We start from the raw sequence: 25,341 nt of genomic DNA, 5'->3' as shown, positions 1-25,341 counted from the left end.
AATGTAGATGCTGCTGGAAAGGAGACGTCCCCAAAAGTCTGCAATAAGAGGATGGATATGAACCTCATCCCCTGAAATAGCGTTTTGGTGGCACAAGAGCTGGAAGTGGTAAGCAGTGTTTGAGAGAAATGAGACTCCAGAAAGAAGTGGGGAAAATAGCAACTTTTCCTGCTTTACAGGTAAAAGAGTGTCTGAGACCAGGATGGAAATAGATGGAAAGCTTATGCACAGTTGAAAGGCTTGAAATGAAATACATTATGCATGAGACTAACAGTTGGAATCTGAGAGCCACTTGGAGGTAATCATCTGAAAAGCAGGAACAGTTCTGGGCAACAATTTCAGCCTATCACAGAGGCACTGAAATGGTTACCAGAAACTAGGTTTCCTTTTAAAGGAAAGACAAAGTTAAAATCGCAGGACTGGAGTGGCCTTCTCCAGACAAACCAGATGCAGCCCTCCCTCTCCTGTGTCCTCTCCCAGGCCTGGAGGGACGGGCAGGCTGGCTGCTGAGTCAGTCCCGGGACAGGGCTGGCAGTGCCATCCCATGACTAGCAGTGCCATATGAGGGAGAGGCTTTGATTTGCAATGCCAACATCTTTTGAAATGAAATAACTTCCCCAGCACTGCCTTGCTGTCGCAGGCTATTTTTCTAAAAAAATATTCCTGTCTGCACATCTGATGCTAATCCAGCAAATGGTAACGCAAGGATGCAGCGTGCCCTGAATCAACAGTTCAGCTGTGAGATTCAGATTAAAGTTTTGGGCCAATAATTTCTGGAAATTGAAATGCCATTCTTTTCTCTTGCAGGTTTGCAGATGCCTGGGTTGATAGAAAATGTGGTCTTCCAGGACAAAGCCTTCATTAAAGAAGATTAAAAGGTGATATTCCGTCTTATGCCAACATTGATAAGCAGCTCAATACTCAAAAAATCGTGGAACAATGAAAACAACAGATTCAGGTACCATTTCGGGCCAGTTTGCACCTGAATTCAAAGCCAGCCTTCCGTGTGCGGTGGTTTTTCAGCTCAGGTTTTAAGTTAAGGCTAAGAGACTGAGGGCAAGTCCTTCTGGAGCCCTACCTGGTCCGATTCACATCCCACTGTTTACAAGTCGCAGGCTCCATGACTGCACACCTGACCTTCCAAGTTTTATGGGACTCACTGATGCAAAGCCTGGGGCCAGTGACACCTCCCTTCCTCCAGGCACGCGCCTTAAGCGACAGCAAGAGGTCTGTGTTTGTTCTCCCTAGCACAGTCGAAAGGGAATTATTTCAGGCAGAGAGATTTATGTTGGGGGATTTTTTTAGTGGTTCTTTGACTTGTTGTTGTTGTACGCTAAATGAGACTCACTCCTGTTAACCTTCTGAGTACAGAAAACCAGGAGAGAGACAATGGATGGAGATGAAGCTTAAAATTTTAGGTTAGGTTCTTAATTGCAAAATTAAGTTCTTAGATGCAAAGAACGTGAGAGTGAGATGGTGAGAGTGAAGTGATGCACTGAGGACCGCCTACCAGACCGATACCACCACAAGATCTTTTGAGCCTTCTTCCTTTACACACGTGACATCTCCTGGTTTAAAGGGAGAGCCCAAATGACAGGGGATGGTACACCTGATCTCTTCTGCCCCTGACACTGAAGTCTTGTGATCTTGGTTGAGTTATTTAGCCCACCTCAGCTTGCCCATATCCAAAAGAAGGTTAAAAGCCAGCTCATAAAATGTGCTGTTTGGTGCAAACAAGATACATGCAGGTTGCCTCTGATTCATATTCAAGGGCCATTTTTCACTGGCAGCGGAGCTGATGTAAGCTCCAATAAAAGATAGTTTAATCAATACTTTAGAGAGTCAGAGTCACTTTGTCTAAGTGAGCATCAGTGGAGACTGAACGAACTCCTTTGAAGGCTGTAGGGTTAGAATTTTCTGAGGAAAACAAAAAAAACATAAGTCCTTGCTGTTCCTGTCAGATTTATATCAACTAAAACATGTTGTGGGCGCAGTTTGATCTTGCTCAGCTTCCCATGGCGTGCAGACAGGCTTGATTGGAAAGCCTTCCCATGAGCATTTCTGTCCAGCTCCAGGCTCCCATCACGTGGCCTGCTTCAGCTGAGGGGTCCCAAGGCCATCCAAAGAGCGCAACTGCAGCCAGCTCTGCCTTCGTCACAGGCAGTTTGAATGCAAATTGTACTGCAAATCATGTCCTTTCTTCTGGGAAGGGCTTACTACTTCGAGCATGGACCTCTCTGGTCCTGGGTTGAATGCTGAGCTGTGGCTGTTTACAGAGGTGTGGTGAGGTAGGAGCAATGATTGAGCTAGCAGGGAAAGCACAAAATGTGTAAGCCTGTTTGGGACAAAACATTTGGGCCGTGCTGCTGTCACTATGGCTATACCTTCACTACTGACCATACATTAGCTGGCTAGGTTAGCCCTGTATGGGAGAAGTGTCCACACAGGCAGAAACGGCGCTACACTACTGCCTATCAAGAGAGCTGTTGCTATAGTTAATTATAGTGTCAACGTTACCATGGTTTTGCAGTGTCCCCAAAGCAGAACTGGCCCCAGCACTGCCTTTCTTACCCTGCTGCGCTTTGCCTCCCTCCTCCCTACCCCTATGTGTTGTCTCTCCACTGCAGCGCAGGGAAAAAGGAGGGCTGGAGGTGAGACCCACTCTCTGCCCTTCCTCCTCTGGGCAGAGAGCTGGAGCAGAGTGGGGCTCCTGGGCACGTGGGGCTGAGAGGGCACCACAGATGGGTTTTGCTGGGGGAGCAGAGGGTCTTAACGACGTGAAGGAGCAAGGGAGGGCTCAGCAGCACGAGTGGTCCTCTGTGCAGCTGCCACGGGTAGGTCTCTGAGGGCTAAATCATTGGTATTGGTGGTGGCAGGAGGAGGAGGTCTCTCTGTAGCCAAGCACAGGTATGGTGGGACTCCTTTTCCTGGTAAGAAAGGATGTGTGCGTCTCTAGGGCAGATCGAGTGCTGAAGGCAGAGGGAGAGGAGAAGGGAAGGCAGCCAGTGGTAGGGCTGGGCCTGGCCTTCGCATGGCCTTGCTTTACTGAACTGGCTGCCATTGGAGCCTACGTTAATGTGGGACCTGAAGAGCATGAGCTCGTGCTCAGTGCATTGTTGTCCCTTAAAGAGTCTTTATCGCTCCTGACATATCCATGCCTAACCTTTTGTCGAAGATATCTTATGATGGAGAACCTTTCTCCTCCTCACACTGTTTCAGTTCCTTCTGTTGGGAATTTTTCCCAGGCTGTCTAAATCGCAAGCTGTAATTTAAGCCCATCATTTCTGTTCTTCCGCTCCCGGTGGCTGATTATTCACAATTTAATAGATACTCTTCTGCAAAGGCCATGCTGGTGAGGGCTGTTCCCAGCCCGATGTGCTGAGATGAACATTAGCAGCATGGGAGCAAGAAGGCATTAAACTAAGCAGATGTCCGTGTCACCAAAGGTTAGGCATTTTTAAATGTAAATATGAAACCCAGGCCAGGAGAAGAAAAGGAGTCAAAGCACAAGAACATCAAACATGATATTTTAAGGATGAGTCAAAAGTAATTGCAGCAGAACTCAACTGACATAATCTGCTTGGTGTTGAGGGAGAATGAAAAAACGAGTTAGAAAGAAAGTGTTACTTGGAGCAGTCCAGCTCTGACTTCATTTGAACAGTGTCCGTGAGCCTGGGGAGGGGATGCAGTCCCCACCAGTTAGCATTAAGACATGATGTATTAGGTGCTTTGCTAAAATGCTGGTAAAGTTTCTTTATAGTGCACAACGAGGGGGGTAGCTTCAAGCTCTGCTTCTTGTCAGCTATGAACATCATGAGTGACACTGGTTTGTTTAACTCCATGTTCCCCCTCCCCATGTTGTCCTTATCAGACCCTCTCATCCTTAAAACAGAGGTAAAAATGCAGCTGATCTTGCCTGGCTTTCCACCCTTTACATCCAATTCTCTACCACGTCTTCCCTAATCTAGGGACTAGAAGCAAGTTTTGCATCTTCTTGGCCAGTTTGACACCTGATGCAGGCGGGAGGCATTGCGGGAGCAGCGCTGCGGTCCCTTGCCGGGCTCGGGGCTCACCAGAGGTTCTGCACTGCTCTGGCTCCTTTGCTAAGCAGAAGTGGGTCTTTCATGGCCTTGGGGAGCACCACCCCATTTGAGGCAGCAATGGGTGATTCAAAATCAGTCCTCTCCCTGACTCACCAGATGGGCTGCTGCCTGCAAAATGGAAACGAATGGCTTTGCGTGGCTCGTAGTCTGACAGGAATGTCTGGAGAAGCTCTAATGTCGCTTCCCCACAAGCAGCTGTCTTCTGCATCCTCTTCCATGGCCTCCCGGGTGACTTCTTGTTTTGCAAACAGTCCATCCTTCCTTCCACATTCCCTCTGGATGGAGCTTTTTGCTGGAGGGTTTCCTGCTCTTGTATCTTCATTCCTGTACAGCTCTGCCTTCTCAGTCGTGCCAGTGCAACTGCTCACACTTAAAAGTGGATTGCTGAAACATCTGGGTTAACAAAAAGGAAAGAAGAGGTTATTTTTTTAAACTCAGATCAGGGTAGCGATCTGTTTTCCAGCCAGGGTCCCTGCACAGCTGGTGGGACAATGATCTGCAGCAGAGGAACAGCCGAAGGTAGGAAATGCCCAAACTAAGCGCCAGCTGCAGGGGAAGGGACAGCATCGCCGTCCTCCCTGGTTCCAGCGCATTTCCCTCTCGTACATCAGATCATTGCAGTGACCCCACGGGAAATGTCTGTCCCTTCACTGGACACATGGGCAGTGGTGCTGGGGATGAGGGAACGTGGGACTGTGTCTTTTGATGGGAGACCACAGTCAGATCAGATTAGAGTAAGGAGAAACTGGGCCCTCGAGGAACCTAATCAAGTTGTCAATGGTTCCTAACGTAGCAGTCACTAGCAGTTTTTGCCATAACAATACAAACGTGGTGATGTTTTGACAGGCGGGGGTAGTGCTTGTCATCTGAATATCCTGAGTTTGCGTTAAAGATCCTATTCCGTGTTTAAGGAATTTAGCCTCTGCGTCTTGTTGACAGCATGGAAATGTTTCAGCACTGTACAAACGCATGGAAATAAATGTAGGCTGAAGGAGTCTGAGAAGAGTAAAGTGCATCCTAGGTATGCTGCAGTTACCTATCACCCAGAGAAATTGGTTTTGTTTGACAAAAAATGGAAACACTGCCAGGATATTTTTCTTCAGTTGAGGTTATTTGCTAGAATTGTTTGTGGTTAGTAACAAGCGCAAGGTTCACTTGTAATAATAATGTAACCATGGTAATACGATAACACAAACTGAAGTCAGTCTGATTTGCTGATAAGATTTATACCCTATTATATTATCCAATGCAATTAAGAAATGCTTAGAAAATTAACATTAAATAGATTAAAATAAAGTATCAGAGGCGTAGTGACAGCTGTGGGTCTTAAGCAGAGTCCCCAAGTGGATGTTTCCAGATAACGTATCACCCTGCCTCCGAAGGGTTGTGTTACAATAAGCAAAGAAAGCAATTCCTTTCATTTTACAAAGAGGGAATTGCAATGTTCCTCTTAATCTCTGCAATTTCCTGCACTCATTTTAGTGTGACTGGTCAGAAATGAACCTAGGAAAAGTAACAAGTGTTAAGTGGCCTCATTTAATCTAAACTGAATTTAATGATCAGCAGGGGTGGAAGAGGGAAAGACAAATGTATGCATTGGGATGTAGGGGCTCGCTCCCAGTGGGAAGGAAATTAATGGTGAGACGGGGGTCAGAAACGCTTGCCCCTTGCCTAGGTGGTTGGGATTCACTGCCCATCACGCCAACCACTACCTTCTCAGGGCTCCTTTTACCTTACCAGCGGCAGCCACCTGCTCTTTCTTGTCCTGTAAGCTCCGTTGGGCAGAGACCATCTCTTTATTCCCTCTACATGAAATGCGAAGGGAACACAGCATTTCCACCACCTAATAATATAATCATAAGAGATGAGCCAGGATAATCATAAAAGATGAGCCATTTCATAACCGCCTCTGTACCAGACAGAATTACACCTCTCATAACATCCTAGCAACAGAGCTCCTCCATCATCGCCTCTTCTCCTTCCCCGCAGATACCTCACTCCCTCCCTCCTTGCAGTTTCTGTGTTCGTGTTTAGGATGGGGAATCTGGGATTATTTGTTTTTGGAGAATTTCAGCTGATTACCCCAGTGAAGGAATAGCAACTTTACAAAGCAGTGCAAGAGCAAGTCCTTCAGCTGTTGCCACAAGCCAGGAGAGGAATGGAAGACAGTTTCGGACTCGGAGATTTTTTTTCACATGAGAGTCCTATTACTTCGGGTTTTGAGATGTTTGGTATGCTAAGATAGAGGCCTCCAAAGATTGTCCAGTCAGAGCTAATCGGGGATTGGGGCCTCCCTCTTATCTCAGACTAGTTTTTCACTGGGATGATCGACTGCAGTGTAACTGAGAGGGGAGAAACAGTCTTAAGTCTCTTGTTCTTTCTGTGCTTAAAATATGTTTTACTTAGGACGATACCTAGCAAAGGCACCCTTTTCTCCATCTTCTCACCTTATTGTCCTCTTCTGGTTCTGCCTTTCATCTATATTCCACCACCTATGGCCCGACTTTTTGTCTTGCTGCTTGTGGACACTTTATTTCATTGTTTTCTGAACAGCGTCTTCCTGAGTAAATTAAAGGGACTGTATTTTATGCTCATTCTCTTTGGTCTTTCTGCTGCCTTCAAACCCTGCCTTTCCGGGCTCTCCCTCCCCTTGTCTCCATGACCTACGCTCTGCTGAGCTTCATCCTAGTTCTTGAATACTCTTTTGTGGACTCACTCTTGGTGTCTTAGGTCACATCTTGTTTTCTTTCTGTTATTCACATAATTTGACATTTCTTGCTGGCTGCTCACTCACACATCTCCTTCTCCCATGCTGTCCAGCCTCCTAATTCCCACTGCTTCTCTGGCACCTTATTATTCCTTCATCTACAGGGTGAAACCCGGGCTCCTTTTTCTTCAGATTCCCCTTCCCTTCCTCTCTGCTGATCCTAGCCGCACAGTGAGGCTTGTTCAGTCGAAGCTGCGTTCTCCTCTCCACGTGATGTAGGCAGTTGACTGTTTTGGCAGTTCTTGTGTTTCTTTTCCTTCCTGGAACCGATGCGCTGCGAAGGATGAACACAGAAATGTCAGCAGGGAGTACAGGAGACCAGCGGCATCTTATGCTCTTCGGAGTGGAAGAGGTGACTTGGGAGGGAGGAATCGGACCGAAATCTACCAAATGATAAGTGGCAAAATAAATAAATCTGAACATTAAGACAGATTTTATTTAGCGCTGTAATTTATTTTTGAAGCAACGTCTACATTGCACAGCGCACAACAGCACAGAAATAGTTGAAATAGCTTTGCATAAATATTGCACGAAGCTTTGTGTACGACTGCACACAAGGCACAGAGCTACATGCAAAATCTGGCTAAAAAGGGTGAAGGAAAATGTGGGAGCTCTCTGCTTCCATATCTGGACAGCTTCTGGTACCCGCTTGGGAAAGTAACTCTGCATTGCAAGACAGCTTTCAGCATAAACATGCTCAGAGGGTACTGCGTGCCAAGCTCCAGGCAGGAGAGAAAGCCATGGAGCAGGTTTTTAGGTCAGCAGTGGTGGCCTATAGGTTGTGGGGCAGAGGCTGAACCTACTTCTGGGCCTTTTATGGGCCCAGATAGATAAAATGAATAGAGAGACAGTGGTCCAGTATGGGACTTGGGTTTTATTTCCAGTTTTGCTTAGCAACCTCAGTCAATCCTTTGCCCTTGGGACATCCCTTGTCCTTTCAGTGTTTGTCAGTTCTCTCTGTAGCTGCAATTTCATGGCCTCTTGAATCTGGCAGGAGTGATATTGCTCCCCAAAGAAGCGGCCCTGCCTTCTCTGGCTGCTTATGCCCTCGCCGCCTCGCTTCCCCCCTTCTGCTGGCACATGCACCTACGTCTGCGTTAGCAGCAAGGACAGCACAACAGGCATGGATTTGCCGAGCAGTATGGCCGTACTGAGCACCCGCCACCCACCCTGGACCTATTTCAAGGGTGTTTCTCTGGGCTAGTCGTGTTCTCGTCTGAATGTCCATTAATGAACATCCATTAGTGGCTGGAGTGCTTCAGGTGTGCTCTCTTCTTCTGCTTTTGTTTTACCCCAGTGGAATGGCAGCACGGTAAACCGGAACCATCTAGAGAGTTGGTTCAAAAAGGCACTCGTAATCCAAACTAAAATATTAACATAGATGCACTGCACTGACCTGGCTGTGTGGTGAACCAGCTCGGGGATGGGATCAAAAGCAAAAAGAAATGGAGCGAGCTTTAGCTTCGACCATCCTCTGAGCTGATGTGTGTGGCCTCACCTACGTGTGGGCCAGCATTTGGGGGGGACCGAGGGCTGGCTATGAGCTGCAGGAGGAGGACGGACCTCCTTTTTAGAAAGCACTTTACATTGGTTTAAAAAGACTGTGAAGCTGCAGGCTCTCGGAACAAGGACCAACACCTACAACGGGTCAAGTAGGTGTACGGCACACTGCCGCAACATGTTGTCTGATGCAAGCAGCATGGGTGTGGGGAGATGAATTTCATCTGAGACCTTTCAGTACCACAAACACTCAGAATCTTCTGAGGAACAGAGGGAGAGCAGGAAAGAGCGTTTCATTATGCTCATAATGTCTGTGAGAGCTGCTGTATGGCGGGCTCACATCTTTCCAAACAAGCCCCATATTGTGAAGGGCTCCCTCAATGCTTTCTTCTTCCTCTTCCATTCCCTCCCCCGCCCCAAACATGTCTGGAACTCAGTTTTTGCTCTATTTCCATCCTAAAATTTTTCTTTTTTTTTTCTTTGGCATCTGCATTCCCCCCCCTCCCTCTTTCCACCCCGTGCCCATTGAAAACCTAATTGCAGATCCCTTCCTGCAATTAGTCTACGTGCTGTGATGAAGTTCACTTCATTATGGCTTTTTTTTGGCTAGTCGACTCGAAAGGGCTTTGAAGCAACACCTCGCCGGTGCTTTGATCCTCGTGCCTGCGCCGCAGTCAGCACCCGGCTGCAAGACCTGCCGTGTCCTCCTCTGCTTCCCACCTTTCCCTACTCGCTCCCGACACCCTCACGCCTTCACGCCAGGATGTTTCGTCCCCAGTTTCGGACGCGTCGGGCTGTAGAAGCAACACGGCACCGCAACGTGCTGCCGATGGCCCGTGACTACGCCGTGCGTGGTTCCTAGAGGTCATCGCTGGAGTTTTTGGAGAGGTGGGTGGTTAGCAGCCCCGCGTACCCCACCTTCCCACGCCCCGCCAGGCCCGGCGCTGGGGGACCACGGAGGCTCGGGGCGGCAGGAGGAGGAGGAGGAGGAGGGCGACGGCGGTCGTGCAGGGAGGGAGGGAAGGAGGGAGGGAGGGGCGGCGGTGGGCGGGCGCGGGGCGGCGGCAGCCGGGGAGGGAGCCGGGCGCCCCGCGGCCCATTCGCGACCGGCGGCGGCGGCGGAGGCAGCGCGGGGCCCGGCGGAGCTTGGCCCCCGGCGGGCAGGGCCCTGTCGGCGGCGGCCGCCCCCCCTCCCCGGCCATGAAGGCGAGCCCCGCCGCAGCCGCCGCCGCGGCGGCGGGGCCGGGACAAGCCGGGGGGCCGCGGGAGCCCGATGCGCGCTGGCGGGAGAAGGGTGAAGCGGAGGCGGAGCGGCAGCGCACCCGGGAGAGGCTGGAGGCCACGCTGGCCGGGCTGGGCGAGCTGGAGTACCTGCGGCAGCGGCAGGAGCTGCTGGTGAAGAGCCTCCTGCTGCGGCGGGCGGCGGGCGCGGCGCCCGGGGCGCAGGGCGGCCGCGGGGAAGCGGCGGGCGAGGGGCAGCCGCCGCCGCGCAGCCTGGAGGAGAAGTTCCTGGAGGAGAACATCCTCCTCCTGCGGAGGCAGCTGGTGAGCGGCGGGCGGGGGGCGGGGGGCTGCGCGCCCGTCGCCGTCCCCGCGGGGCGGTGGGACCCGCGGGGGGCTCCCCCGCGGCGGGGCGCGGAGGGGGCCGGGGGCGGCCGCGCTGCCCCGCGGGGTGGGTGCCCGCGCCGCTGTCACGCCGGCACCGCGTCCCAGCCCGGCCGGGCGCGCAGGTGAGGCGGCGGCGAGCGGCGTCTGCCGCGGGGACCGGCGGCCCTGGCGTTGGGCGAAGCGGTGGCGACTGGGTGGCGAGCGGATTGGACGGGCGTTTTGCTGCGGGCTGCACGGTTCCCCTTGGGTCTCCCGAGCCAGGCCGGCGGTCCGACTTCCATTCAAGGCAACGGCAGCGCCTCTCTTGCCTTGAATGGAAGTTGGGAGCGAGCTCCCGAGAGGAGGTAACGAGGGCAGGATCGGGCCCCTTAAAATAAGGGATGCTTTTGTTGAAGGACGCGCTTTGTAGCCGGTGTGGGAAGAGATGGAGGGCGGCATGAAGCGGCAGATCATTTTTCAATGAAAATAGCGTACAGCTGTGCCTGGCGGTCTTTGTGCACGGCTCAGCATTTGCTTTCACCCAGGGAGAAGTTGCATTGCGTGATTTATTTTCCTGATTTCTTCTTTTCCCCACCCCCCTTTTATTTCTCGTTAGCCTTTTGCCGTTAATTTAGGATCATTTCCTTCTTTAAAAGATAAAAATAAACGATTTTGCTGCTGAGAAGGGGCTGGCTGCCGAAGAGCTGTAGTGAAGGACCAGGGAATCATTACTCACCAAAAAAAAAAAAACAACCAAAAAACCAGGGATTTGTGGTAGCACTTTAATTTGTGCACTTGACATTGCGGATTGGAACCAGATGCGGTGGTGGCTGGGGGAGGGGGGACACTGGTGGCAATAGGTGGCGCAGGGCGTCACCGCTTGAACCCATCACCTCTGCCAGCCTGGCTTCCAGCCAGCTCCCGGCTCCCGGCAGAAATGTGGGAGAAGACTTGGGATCGCCCCTTTGGCTCCCCAAGGATGGTGTTACATGCCAGCGCATCTTCAAACAGCCTCGCTAATACTATTAGCGTTTGCTTCCCTTTTGCCTGAGGACTGGGCCACCCCAGGGGAAAGGTTGTCCTGGATTTAATGGGTTTAGAACCAGTCCAGTTAGGAGCATCAAAACTCTTTGCGATGAGCGTATCGGAGCACCGCTGGGTGCCGATCAAATGATGCGCTTGAAAAAAAAAGAGATAAACCTTCCTTCTGCCTCCCCCACTTTCCCCAAAGCCAGAACAATTAAAGGGTATGAAGCTGAACAGATGATGGATAAGCAACATTATAACACACACAGGGAAACTGATTGCGTTGACCGTGGGTTAATGAGTGCCTTACAAAATCATTTCTTATTGCTTATTTTATGCCATCAAATTACCTTCATAAATAGCCTCAAAATTCATCTCACAGCAATTTTATACAATTATAATGGGAGCAGAGGAAGAATTACTCTTCCTTCCTGCTGCACTGCAAAACTAATAAAAGGGCCATGATCCCAGCCCTGGGAATCTTGCTGTCTATATGGTAGACTATAAGCTCATCATGTGCAGCAGAACAAGGCGGTTCCCACACTACAGGCACTTGTTGGCAGAGCTGTTTCATCCCATTGTATGGACAGATGTGATCTTTGACTAACATCACTGTGGTGGTGAACATCCCCCGTTACACTGGCAAAGCTGTCCTTTCACCGAAGTAGCCCGTTTCATGTGCGCAGGTCTGGTTTGACCATATCGTACAATACAGCGTTGTTGTCACAGCTGTGGTCCTGCAAAGGAGTGCTTTGCCAACATAGTGTGTTGGTCTTCCTAAATTGTGGAGCGTGCTCCTTGTGTAGAACTGGCTGGAAGAGGCTGGAATGAAGTGCCTGCATAATTATTCAGTTAAGTATTTATCCAGAGCGTCTATCTATAATTTCAGGGCTTTGTTCTGTTTTCTTTTTTTTTTTTTTAATAAAAGAATATCAACAAGGTATGTTTCCACGATGCTCAGATGGAGAAGGCTGATTGTCTTTGGAGCCCCTCATGTCTGCCCCACTCAAGCAGCTGATGTTGTTTGTCATCTTATTTTCCAGAACTGCTTGAGGAGGAGGGACGCCGGCCTACTAAATCAGTTACAAGAGCTAGATAAGCAAATAAGTGATCTCCGCCTGGACGTGGAAAAAACGACAGATGAACACCTTGAGACAGACAGTCGTCCAAGTTCAGGTAAGGCCAATATTCAGCAAAACAGAGCCTCCCTCGGTACCTGGAATTAAACTGGCTGTAGCTTTCAGTACTACAACAGTAAATGTCTATAGCACGTTCACACTCTGATAATGAAAGCCTACTAGCAAAGTTCACCTGCCACTGGAAAGGTTGCTGTTGGTAGACAATATATTCAGAGGAGCATTTCAAGCTTAATTAAATTTTTTTTTTTTACAATTTTTAATTTTTTTACAAATTACTCTTTTTAGTGTTTGGGGCATTTTTTTTTTCCAAGGCCACCCACAAATTAGTTCAAAAAGTTCTAATTCGTCTGCATATTAGGAAGGAGGCTGCAGGAAAAATGGTGAAAGGAAGCACCACCAGCAGGAGGAAGATGTCAAAATTGATCTTACAGCCAGAAGGGATCATTGAATCAAACAATCTGATCCCTCATGTATTGAATTTCATCCCATTCTAACTGTGTTGAAGCCAGTAAGTGGTATTTAACTATGGGGAACCTTTCCTAGAGGCATCTAGACTTGTTCTGAAGAGACTAAAAAGTGGAGAATCCACCAGCTTGCAATTGTTAAAACCGTTACTGATTTCTAATCTGAATTTGACTTGTTCCAGTGCTGATATTTTTATGTGCTTTTCTCCCATGGAGTAAGGTCTTTTCTAGTACCTAGCTTTTTCTCCTCTTGCAGGTGCTATACAGTATAATTCCTGACTTTTTGAGGAGCTAAACAGGTCAAGTTCATTAAGTCATTTGTTTTAAGGCATTTTTCCCAGCTCTTAAATAGCCTTATGGCTCCTTTCCAATTTTTTAGCTTTGTTTTAAGCGTGCTGGATTCGAGGACTAGGCACACCGTTCCAATGTCTTTCTTACCAGTGCTGTATAGACTGCTGAAGTAATTTCCCTACTGCTATTCATTAGCCTCTTTGTACATCCAACAATCTCATTAGCTTTTTTTGCCACATCATTAAGCTTGATTGAGCCACTTTTCCGTGTTCACCAAGTCCTTTTCAGGATTATTGTTTTCCAGGATGCATCCCCATTCTGTAGACATGCCCTGGATTCCTTATTCCTAAATGTACAGTTTAAGTTTTGATTACGGTATGTCATACTTTGCTTGAGTAGTCTCAGTTTACCAGGAAATTAAATTTTCTCTGTCTGCACGTTATTTACCATTTTCCTTCTTTTGTGTCATCCATGAGTATTATATTCATCTCTAGAACTTTGAGGAAAATAATGGATAGCATTGGACCCAATACTTGGTAAAAATTTTTAGTCAAGTAATAGCTGGAGAGTCTGTCTTGGAAGTATAATACCCTAATAAATGAGCAGGCTGTCAAACACAGCCTGGATCCTTCTTGCTAAAATCTGAAAACCTTTGTAAAGGCTAAAACCCCAACCCCTGTAAAAGTTAAAAAAACCCCAAAATTTCATATGCTAAGTAAAGTTCTGCTTTTTTACTTTTAAGTGCTTTGCTTTTAAACAGAGTCCTTCATAGCAATAAGGATATTACTAAATTGTGCACTGTATTTTGGGTGACTGAATGAAATCCTATAACTAATTGCAATAGAGCAAGCCAACATAAACATGAGCTTGACTGCCTTTCTAGGGACACAAATGGTAACTTTGTGTAGACATAACTAATATAAATCCAAACTCTTATTTTTGTAGGGTTTTATGAGCTGAGTGATGGAGCTTCTGGATCGCTCTCCAATTCATCTAACTCTGTCTTCAGTGAGTGTTTATCCAGTTGCCATTCTAGCACTTGCTTTTGCAGCCCTTTGGAGGCAACACTGAATATCTCAGATGGACGCCCTAAATCTGCAGGTATAGTAAAAGCAGGTCGAATACATCATACTCCAGGAGGTGGCTTTGGCTTTGGAAATACTGCCTCAGGAGTATCTGGGTTGGATTAACCCTTCTTCCTTTCATTTGATGTATTGTGCTCTGAAAAGATTCCAGTGCCTATCACGTACATGGGTCACAAGGCAGGACCGTTGGCCCTCCACCAGTCCAGCCTCACATGTGAATATGACAGTCTAAACACATGGAAAGAACATGCGGAAATACGACAGCTGCTCTACCCAGTAGAGGGCAGTGGTACCTATACACATAAACACATTAGTCAGCTCATTTCTCACGGTTTCCTTTAGAAAAGCATTTTTACTAAATAGCAATAATGAAAGATACCTCAACAGCCATGTCCTCAGTAAAGTGACAGAGCAAGGAGCCAGCTGCAGGTTTTAGGAGGTCAGGGTGCACATCAGTCTGTCTGTAGCGGTTGTTTTGTCAGTTCTGATGGTCCTCAACCCCTAGGTGACCATGCTGAGGTGTGTCCTGCATTTATACAGTACAGACAAACAGACATGATGAACAGGGAAAAAGTATATTGTCTCTTTGGCAAAGAGCTATTGACTTTCCTTGAACACTAGGCTGAAGATGCAAGCCTTAATGTCTGGGATGGTTAAACAGGAGGGTGGCCTCTGTCTGTGGTCCAGAAAGGACACTTCAGCAGGACTTCTGTGATCAAGTGTTATTGGTTGCAGCCATACTCATTCAGAAGCCTTAGTTCATTCTGGGTTGTGGAGGATGCTCCTAACATAGTATTTCCAATTTCCATTCTGCTCTTTACAGTTAACTTACAGTGATTTTTTTGTGAATCGAAGACAAAATAATTCAAGTTCTTCTAACTCTAAAGTGGGAAAATACAGCCTGGGATACATTCATTCTGAGATGCTGAGAAGCCCTCTAAGTTATCCTTTGAACAGCTTGAGGTAATTGAATGCTCCCTGATGTAAGGTATATGTGATCTTCATCAGCCACACATAAAAAGAAAAACATACACAAGGATTTCCAGCAGATTGCATTGCTGTGTTTTTCTGTATACATCACGAAATCCTAAAACTCTCATTACTCATACCGTCTCACTTTCAGAGATGAAATTTCACAAACTGGCACGTTTCAAAGAAGTGTTTCTGTCAACATTTCCTGACTGAGGTAGAATTTAGGAAATGTGGGAAAACTGTGAGGTGATCTGGAGGAAGTTCATGCTCCTGACTTCCCTGTTCTTCCTCTCCTGCTCGCACAGGAACATCATCTCTATCACCTATTTTCATCAGTGTCTGTGAGACCTCTTTTGAAATAAGCCTTAGATAAGTGATGAGCACTGAGCATTCAAATTTGAGTACCCTGGCTGAAGTTTCTAGCCCAAGGGTAGAAAACAGGACTGACAGTGATCTAGAAGGATCATTTAGATTGTACCCCTACCCAAGAAGACAAGGGCAACATAAGCTTAAGAAAATAATAATCTTAGGTGTTTGGATTGAAGCCCTGCTCCTAAGGTTGCTTACCTCCCAAGTGAGTTCCTCAGCCATTAAATCTGACTCATGCATTCTGAAACGCACTGGATTTCTCTTACAGAACTCTCTTTGCAGAGCCAAGGCTAGGATGTCAGCTGGATTGACCTGCACTCCTTGTACTTGTGTGGAAAGATGAGCCTGTTTACCATTCTTTAACCCTTTATTGCTCAGAAGGAGTATCTGTTACAATTATTGGCATTATTATAATTATAAAATAATTATGATGATAATAATAGTGGTAACACTAATAACAACAACAAAATTAAATCTGGATTTTTTTTTTGACCCAAAATACGCTTGAAAAAATCTGGAAGTGAAATTTGTCAATAAGCTAAAAGAATTCATTGGACTCTTGTCTATATTTCTTACATTTCCCTTTGGATTTAGCAAAGTAAAATATAAAATTCATATGTGCTGAGGCCCGCAGTGAGTTTCAGAGGTGCCTGTGTAGCATATAAACAGAAAAGACCCTTACAGACTTCTGGGTGGCTTGGAAGTAGAATAGGAAGCTCTTAGCAACCTAGGCACAGGTTTGAAACCAAAGCAAATGTTCTCATTAGGGCTGTGATTTTTATTTTTTTAACCATGTAGTCATATTGGGGCAAATCCTACATAGATGCAGTTACAAAGAGACCCCCAGAAGAATAGTGCTGCTTTTATATCGCTTAAACGGCATCCCTGATTGCAAGGTTTCTCCTGTTTGAACAGCGCTGCTGTTGTTTAAACGTTGCATCGTGTGTGTAGATGGGACCGGAGTCCTTGATGGCACATTAAAAACATAGCAGAACTGTCCCTGGCAGGCTCTCTAAACTCTTCTAAAATGCCTTTCAGATCTCATAGGCTGGATGGACTATAATAAGGAAGGCCAGCATGAGGACCAGACCGCAGGCTCTGTCTGTCGCTCTTTGTCCACACCGCACTCAAATTCCCTCGATGTCGTTGCAGATGTACATCCAAAGTACCAGTGCGATCTGGTGTCTAAAAACGGGAATGACGTCTACCGGTACCCCAGCCCACTCCATGCGGTAGCTGTGCAGAGTCCCATGTTTCTTCTCCCCGTGACTGAAAACCCCCAGCGAGAAGAGGAGAGGCTTGGTTGTGATATTAGCGACGTTTGCGCCGGATCTGAAACGGACTCGGGAAAATCCGCCAACGGCTTTTTCCCACAAGGATCCTGGCCGGCGCCATGCCCTTCCACCAGCAAGAGGATAGACGGTTACATCTTAAGCCTGGTTCAGAAAAAGACTCACGCGGTAAGGACTAACAAACCGAGGACGAGTCTCAACGCCGATCCCTCCAAAGGGATCTTGAGGCATGGAAGCATGTGTGTCAGGCAGCCTGCAGGGGTGGTGGCTCATGGTAACGTCGTGAACCTGAAAAGCTCCAAGCAAGCATGCTTGCCTTCTGGTGGGACCACTGCTCTAGACCACACAGCACCCTCCCCATTAAAGCAGAGGCCGAGGGAGCCAGCTGGAGAGCAGCTGGAGAGTAGGAAGGCACCTTTGCCAGCGGCTTTCCCGCCCGGTGCGGCAAGCGAACTTCAGAGCAAGCACGTACCACGGGGCGTCAAACCGGCGCCTCCGGAGCTCAACCGCAACGCAGTGACCACGGCAGGGGACGTCCCCAAGGAGAACGGCCAGCTCTTTGCCGCGTCTCCTAAAGAGAGCCCGCGGAAGACGGTGGTGCTGCAGCCGGAGAACAGGGTCAGCCAGCCTCCCAAAAAAATCCTGCTGAAGAGTGGCTTGCAGGCAGCTCGCTCCTCGTCGCCTGCCATCGAGGAGAGGCCCACGCTGGATTTCAAAAGCGAGGGCTCTTCCTCCCAGAGCCTGGATGATGGGTTGCTGGTGAACGCCCAGTACATACCGGCCCAGCAGCAAAGCGTGAAGCTTCACAAAGGCACCCGAAACGTCAAGATTTTGAAAAGCTCTGCACTGAAACACAGGCCCCACCTTGCCAACGGGCTGGAAAACGGTTCGCAGACCTTGCGGGAGAAAACCAAGCCAGTCGGCAAGAAGTGCCGCTTTCCTGATGAGTTGGATACAAATAAGAAACTGAAAAAACCCTCCTCGCGGGGGAAGAGAGGCAGCGGCTTGCAGCCGGAGTCGGGTCTCCAGAGTCGGCAGACTGGCCTGCACAAATCCACCATCCGATCCCACGGGCATGGCCGAGAGGTTGTAGTGGCCAAGCCTAAACACAAGCGGGCCGACTACCGCCGGTGGAAGTCATCGGCAGAGATTTCCTATGAGGAGGCCCTACGGAGGGCAAGGAGGAACCGGCGGGAAGGTGTGGGGGTCTACTCGCAAGTCCCCCTGCCCTACGTCAGCCCGTACGCCTACGTGGCCAGCGACTCGGAGTACTCGGCGGAGTGCGAGTCCTTGTTCCACTCCACCGTGGTGGACACAAGCGAGGACGAGCAGAGCAATTACACGATGAACTGCTTTGGAGACAGTGAGTCGAGCCTGAGCGAGGTGGAGTTCGTAGGGGAGAGCACGACCACCAGCGACTCTGATGAGAGCGGGGGCCTTATTTGGTCTCAGTTTGTGCAGACACTCCCCATCCAAACGGTCACGGCGCCGGAGCTGCATGAAAATGCGGCGAAGGCCTTTGTCAAAATCAAAGCCTCCCATAACCTCAAGAAGAAAATCCTGCGCTTTCGGTCGGGCTCCCTGAAGCTCATGACAACCGTCTAGTGAGGTGACTTGGTGGAATGTATCTGCTTCTGCTCTCAGAAGCAAGGTGCTTTTGTGTACATATTTCCACAGATTTTTTTTTATACAAATATTTAAAACTTAAGGTAAATTATGTCACTTGTCTTCAGAACTTGGGTGGATACTAGTGCCTTTTACGTGGAAATAAAAGACCATTATACTTGTTTAAAAAGAAAACCATAACACTGCCATTTCAGTGGTGAACAGTCTCCAGTGCGTGGTATCAGAAGGCTTTGAAAAAAGGCTAATGTTTCTGGGAACGGATCTTCCTTGCCTAATTTTTCCAGTTCTGGGTCTTATACAGGATATCGACAGCTTAAGGTCATAAGTTTTTAGGGAATAAGGGGGAGGGAGTGCGGGTGGTCTTCATGGTTTTGTTTGTCCCTTTCTGCTGCTCCTGTTGCCACATCTTGAACTTTTTCCTCCTAGTAGTCTGGCCTGTGTTTTTTTTTTTCTTTTCTTGTTGATTCTCTTCTTGAAACTCACCTCTGTCCTCCCCCAGCCTTCCCCTACCAGGAAAGGGCTCCTGTTCAATCTGTCTCCGAGGTTAAGTTGCCTTCTCTGGGGTGCGCTCTGCTCCGATCTCCTGGGAGTCCCGCTGCGGATGGCAGCGGTGTTCAGAGTAAACTGTTGGAGCAGCTGACCAAGGCTTAGTAACTTCAGTATATTGTGTAAAACTGCTTTTGAAAAAGAAAAAAAAAAAACATATGCATGTCACGTGCATGAGTATCAGTAGTTTTAATATTCCTGTTGATGTCCAATTTACTGTACATCATCAATGGCTGTTTTTATATATATATCATTGTGTAAATTAATATAACACATCATATGCTGTAATAAACAGTCTGTTTTAATACTTTTTTAAAGTTTGTTACATTGGTGCAGACCCAGTGAATGGTTTTATATTGGCATTGTCACCACTTAGGTGTCTCTTTGATGTGACCCATTAATGTTCCCTGCATTTAGCCATGCAGGCAATGGAGCACGTTTTAAATGTTGCTGTGGATGTGACTTGTGCTTTGAGGGAACTGGATTGTCATGGCTCCTTTTGTTCTTCCCATAGCTGGCATTTTTTTAAGGGCAAGGTGGGATTTAGGAGCTCAGAGGCATCTTCAGGGTGTTGCTTATGGGCAGCTCCTGTTACGGAGCAGGTGGAAATGTAATATTAACCCTCCTCGCTGTCAGGGTGCTTGCAGACTTTGGTTGGTAAAACACAGGGGCAGATGGTAAGTTTCTGTAACCAAATAGACCTGTGTAACACAACGGGTGTCCCTCAGAAATGTCCAGTAAATGAATCCCCAAGAGCTGCGTGCTCTGGGAGCTGGGCTGGGTGGAGGAGAGCATAGACTTGCTGTCCCTGGTTCCCTGTTTAGGTACGGTAGCTGACTGTATCACAACCCTGACAAGGTTATGGAAAGAAGTGACAGTTGTGTCACCCACTGGTCTCTGTCGCAGTTTCTTTCTTCCCGTAGGACTGGAGGTGAGTCTCTGCCAGCAAAGGAGAAAGGAGCTAACTGTAGACAGCACTGCTTCCCTTTGCAGCAACGGCTTTGAGTTTGCCTGGTGGGAAGGCTGGAGGCTTACGGTGCGTGCATGTCTGATGGAGCAGACCCAGAGCATGGGCTGGTTTCTGCAGGTCCATCTTCTGCTCTGGCATCTGTGAAGTGGCGGACATACAACTGGCGTGGGTGCTGTGACTGGTACGAATTTCAAGGATATGCGTGCAGCCTGTCCGTTCCGTAGCAAGATCTGCTGGGCAGACACCTTTCTTTGTGGTTCCTCTGTGTCCTTCCTACTGTCACCCACCAGAAAGGCAGAGTAGTTTTTTTCTCAGGTTTCCTTGCATTGCAAACGTAGGAAGGAGAGGTCCACCCAGAATTAAATGTCTCTGGGAGTAGTTTCTGAAGACAATGGTAACACTTTTTCAAAGTGACAGATTTTGTTTTTTAATCTGCAGCGTTGTGGATCCCTACCTATACAATGTCCCTCTCATATTATTTTTTTTCCTTTTTTTAATAGAGGAATGTCGGTTTCTGTAAGGAGTCGCACAGTATGGTCACGAGGTTCTGGATTCAGTGACCCAGAAAGTCCTTGCATTTCCATCTCCCATGATACAGGAAAAGCTGTAACTCACCTTAGATGGTCTCAACTCTCCCATTGCTTTACACATGGCAGGGCAGATTGCATATATATGTATAAAAATTTTATATATTGATACAGAATAATTCATCCAGAAATTACTGGACAATGGCTGCCACTGCAGAGAGGGGAGAGAAGAAATGTTTGTTATTAAAGATGGCATTACTGAGGCTAAGCAGCAGCTTAAATACATTCCCGTTAATAACTGATGTGTCTTATATCAAACAAAGGGAATGTCAAGAAGCTTGTCGAACACAGTAGCTTCTTTCCTAGAGTATCTCTTAATCATGCCACATAATCTTTCTTTGAGCGAGAAAAACATGTGCAAATCCCTGTAAATCTCCTCAAAGGTGTAGCAGAGTAGCAGAGAGGATCTTTAGATGTGCACTCTGCCTCTCTGGCCGTAGAGGAGCCGCTAGTGGGAAGACAAACCGACCGGGGGCTTTGGGATGATTTTGTAATTGCAGTGCTGTAACAGATTGTCTCGTACCAGGTGAGGAAGGCTGTTTTTCAAAAGTGAGCTGCTGAATAGTTTCTTTTGAGATAATTGAGTAAAAAAAAAAAAAAAAGAAAATAACCACCTAAATATCACTAAGACTCTATCAGCTGCAGCCACTGTATTCTGCAGTACTCCCTTTGAATAGCTTAATACCAGACAGGGAAATGGGCTGATGCTATCTCCATCTTAATTGCATCCGAGTCTTTTTGGTTTGGGGAAGGAATTTTCCTTTTTTTACACAATTTAGGTAAGCATCCAGAATCCTTTAAACAAGCCTATTTTTTTCTCTCTACATCCCCCCTCCTCCCCCCCCCCCCCCCCCCCCCCCCCTTTTAAAGAAAAGATCTTACAGTGCTGGAAAAGTACTTGATATGGTCCCAATACACAGCACACCTTCTCTTCTCTGGTTCTGATTTAGAAACACATCTAAGTTCGTAAGTTTTTGCAACGTTAGGTTGAAAAACATCTGCTAATCTGGGAGACCAGTTAAATATCTGGCACTTCTTTAAGCTACCTGCCTTTCCAGCTCCACAGCCTTGAGTCCTTGCCAGTGTATTTTTCATAATGTTCACGTTTTAATTATCCCCAGTGTTTATGGTAGTCTTTGGAAGTTTGAAAAAGGAACGTTTCTCTTCATTGCACTGGGGCCTATTTCAAGGCAGGGGCAGGTTGTGGCAGGGAGGTTTGGGATTAGCTGCCCCCGTGCTCCATACATAACTGAGTGCAGGAAAGTACAGAAGCATATGTTTAACATAAAGAGCCAGAGCAGACCCTTTTAGCTGGACTCCTTGTGATTCAGGTTATATAGCGTCACTGCATGTCTCTGAAGTACCATCTCTCCCAGTGCAGGAATGGGCATTGCGCACGCTCTGAGGTCATTTGAAAGGGAATGAAAGCGTCACTGGGCTGTCTGCCTTCCTGCAGGCTTTTTGGGTCTGTCTTCTGCTCCCTAACCCCAGCCACCAGCTGTGGGTCAGTGGATCGCGAAGCAAGCTGTGTCTGGTGTGCGCGGGGTCAGAGAGAGACCCTGGCATCGTGCCTAGACATCCCAACTCTGTGGGGCCCCTGTTGTGGAGATCATGCTTGCTGTGAGAAATTCGATGTGGTGCGAGGATTTGGACAGCTGGGTCTGAAGGAAGGTGGCAATGGAGAGCCTCATAAATGGAGTGGTCTGATCCTGGTTCATCTGTATTTCCAGGAGAGGCTGAAAGAGGAGGTGTTTCAGTCTAAAGCCTAGCTCAGTATGTTGGCCTGGGCTAAACAGAGTTGTCGGAGGGACTCTGCCTCATTTCTTCCAGTACTCTTTAAATGATCAAGGCCACTATCAGCACTGCCAGTTGCTGATGTGCTTTAACCATCTGGCCAAGACCTGCAAGAGCCTTACTGGGACAAGTGATAAGCTCCTGTCCCCCCGGTCTGTTTTTGGCCTTTCATAGCACAACCCCTGCTCGCAGAGACCCTGTAGGTCCCAGCTCTTTGCAGCTTTCCCTATCCTGGGGCTTCAGAAGGAATCTGTCCATCCCTTACAAGTTTTTTAGTTGTCTTCTGGCTTGGGGTTCATCCTGGATAAGGACTGACAACAGATTCCCTACAACAGAGTCCTGTGCCTTCCCTAATCCCAAATCTATCTGTTTGTTGGCTCTGAGAAAGGTCAGGCGCTCCTCAGGTGGCAGCCAGCAAAGCCACCCCTGAGGGACCTGCATCCCTTTCTGCCGCAAAGGGCAGCAAAGGCTTTTATTAGCTGTGATCGCCACTCGGCAGAGGCTCTCCCTCAGCATGTGATTTTTTCTCACAGGAGGGAACAAGGACATGAACATTTTGAGGAAGCTGAAACAGCTAAAGACATATTTAAGAGCTAACTTCAGCATCTAGTATGTACCTTTGGAGTAGCCAATAATAATACAACTGAGCTGCTAGTACAAAAAACTGAACCATTCTCAACTCTTTACCATGTCCTGTGCACAGTGCAGAGAGGATACAGAGACTGCAAGCCAACAGGGACAATTCATAAACTCTAGGTCTATCTTTCAAACTTGCTTTCCTCCTGAATTTCTCGGAACCTCCAAGGAATTGTGTTGAGGCTCCTTGCATGGCATGATGCTTCTTTCTCTAACAAAACATTACAGATGGAGCACTGTGGTGAGAAACAGTTGTTCTGGGGTTTGAAAAATCCCACAATGCTGGAATGAGGGGAGACATAAGGCAACAAGTGGGAGATCCATTTAAAAGGGATAATAGAAAGTGCTTTTTTACACAGCAGGGAATTTGCTGCCACGGGAAATAGTGAGGCAGATATACTATCAGCAAGTTCAAAAGGGTTAGAGAAGGTAGGGAAGGATGTGTGCCCTACCATCCCCAGCAATAACTGTGGATGCTAGGAGGAGTGTGAGGTGAATGGACTGCAAATAGTGGCCAGGCTTGTGTGCTCCCTCTAAAGATTGTCTTGCTGCAACTGCTGAAGTATCTTTACTGGGAGGAGATGCACCGTCCTGCTGACCCAGCAGACCATTTCCTCTGTTCCTATGATCTTGGTGTAGCTGATGGGAGTTGTCTATGCAATTGAATTTCCTCACTCTTTATTCGTATTTTGTCCTCCCAACTGCTGCTGAAGATGAGTTTTGCATTGCTTTGCAAAGAAGTTCACTTTGCACGCTTGGCTGATGGTGGCATGCATTTATTCAAACTATGGACATGTATTTCTGGTCATTCTTGTCCTATGGCAGAATAATTTCATCCACCCTTTCAGATGGGCAGTCTGTGCCAAAGTCCTCTGTTATGGTGAACATTGTCCCCCTGTAATGCAAACACTGTTAAGGGCATAGTCTGTATAGTAGCCTACTGTGGGAGTCACTGTTGGGCAGCAATTTTACATCCTACAGTTGCTTCTAAACTGTAGGAAAAGTTGATGACCAAAATGAACAGTCCTAGTGACAGAGTGCTGGGCATCTATTGCACCCTGCCTTGGGACTTCGCTGTCCTTGGAGAGTTTTTTTCTCCTTCTGCATTTGTGCTTTTGTTTGGAGCAACAGAGCAGTCTGGAAGCGAATCCCGTGGTCGTCTCCACTTACTGTGTGTTGGTCTGGACAGCAGAGCAGTTTTGGTGCACGCTGGCTAGATGCCTTTGGAACGCTAACCCAGACGGTCCACTCCAGGGGCACAGCAAATGTGCTTCTACCTGGACAGGGACATGGGGATCTGAAACAGTGATGGCTTCCTAGAATAGCTTCCAGTCAAAAAATGTGGACAAGTTTGGTCCAAATGACACTGGGGACCAGACTAAACCTAGGCTGAAGCGAACACTTGAACTGCGTATATTGTACTTGTGGGGACCTCAGTTTGGATCTGCTCCTTTTGTGCTGAATGACTTGTTAATGTAAACAGAGCCTCTCTCTCAATTAATAGCCTTTGTTTCCATGCTGTATTCCTTTAAGATCAATAAAGTATATTAACATTAATAACTTCATTTCACTGAGCCAAGCTCTGAAAATCTGGCTTTTGTTCTTTTTAAAGGAGTTGGAGTTGAAAGTCCTGGGAACTAAGATTTTCATTACAATACTGAAGGAAAATCTATATGATTTGGACTCTGACCTCATGATGTAATGGCTTTGTAAGCAAATTAAGTGTTTTCTCCCAAAAAAGGTTCAAGTCTTCTGTGGTCAAGGGCAGGAAGCTGGAAAACTTGCAGCCTGTTGAAAAATACATTCCCTTTGTCTCCTTGCATTCTGTGAGCCTCGTGTCTTCAGAAATGAGATTTTCCTGATGAGGAAGGGAAGCATGAGGTACAGGGAGGAGAAGGACCTAATCAATCTTAATCTCTGAAGTACTCATGCAGTAAGTGTTTAAGCATGTGATTAAGCCCATTCTTACTCAGCGAAGCATTTCAGCGCATGCTTTGGGTACTTCGTGGTTGGGGAGAATTAAGCGCATGTTCAGGAATGCTGGTGGATCAAGGTCTCTAAGCTTGTCTTTGCAAGCATCCTATGTCTGTTTGTACAAGCAATCCCAGTGACTGCTCTTGGCTAATGTTGGAAGGACTGCCTGCTCTCCCTTCAGAGCCAGACCCTGTACAGTGAAATGTGATTCGAACTGTTAATCTGAGTTTGGGAGATGCAGTATCTTGAGTCCGTGCTTTAAGCAGTAATAGAAAGAAGTGCTTTTAAAGGAAAAGATGCATTTGTTACTTGTTGTATTTGAGGACACTGAGCTAAAAACACTTAGAGATATATAAGAGTGTATGTGCTTGTGCTCTGTACCAATAGCAGGACTTTGTGTAAGCCCTGGGAATGGCACTCGGGAAGAGACAGAATGACCCTTTCTACATTCGCTCCCTTCCCTTGGATGTCCAGGTGGAGCTGGGGGAATGGTGCAGGCTGGGAGGGCCAGGCGCAGACACCAAACCTGTAGGGCCTGGAGCACCACCCATTCATGCACCTGGCTAATTTGACTTGAATCCCAGTTTCATGCAGTGGGATTAGCAAAACAGTG

General features: G+C 47.6%; 1 protein-coding gene across 4 annotated transcripts; it reads left to right on the top strand.

Moving 5' to 3' along the window:
- The first annotated feature begins 9,501 nt into the window (after positions 1–9,501).
- Positions 9,502–19,088, top strand: DACT1 (dishevelled binding antagonist of beta catenin 1). 4 transcript variants are annotated; one of them, XM_087748022.1, is made up of 4 exons: positions 9,502–9,915; positions 12,027–12,159; positions 13,823–13,885; positions 16,456–19,088. In XM_087748022.1, exons 1-4 carry the CDS (start codon positions 9,571–9,573, stop codon positions 18,198–18,200), a joined length of 2,286 nt encoding a protein of 761 aa, XP_087604148.1. In that variant the 5' UTR covers positions 9,502–9,570; the 3' UTR covers positions 18,201–19,088. The 4 variants fall into 4 exon arrangements, with proteins under 4 accessions (XP_087604148.1, XP_087604146.1, XP_087604147.1 ...); XM_087748020.1 differs by having other exon boundaries at positions 16,342–19,088; XM_087748021.1 differs by having other exon boundaries at positions 13,823–13,978.
- Positions 19,089–25,341: the final 6,253 nt, after the last annotated feature.

Source organism: Nipponia nippon, unplaced genomic scaffold (genome assembly GCF_047370975.1).
Source record: "Nipponia nippon isolate SJK-2023a ecotype South Korea unplaced genomic scaffold, ASM4737097v1 scaffold_11, whole genome shotgun sequence".
NCBI lineage: Eukaryota > Metazoa > Chordata > Aves > Pelecaniformes > Threskiornithidae > Nipponia > Nipponia nippon.
This window is presented reverse-complemented; position numbering and strand designations above follow the sequence as displayed.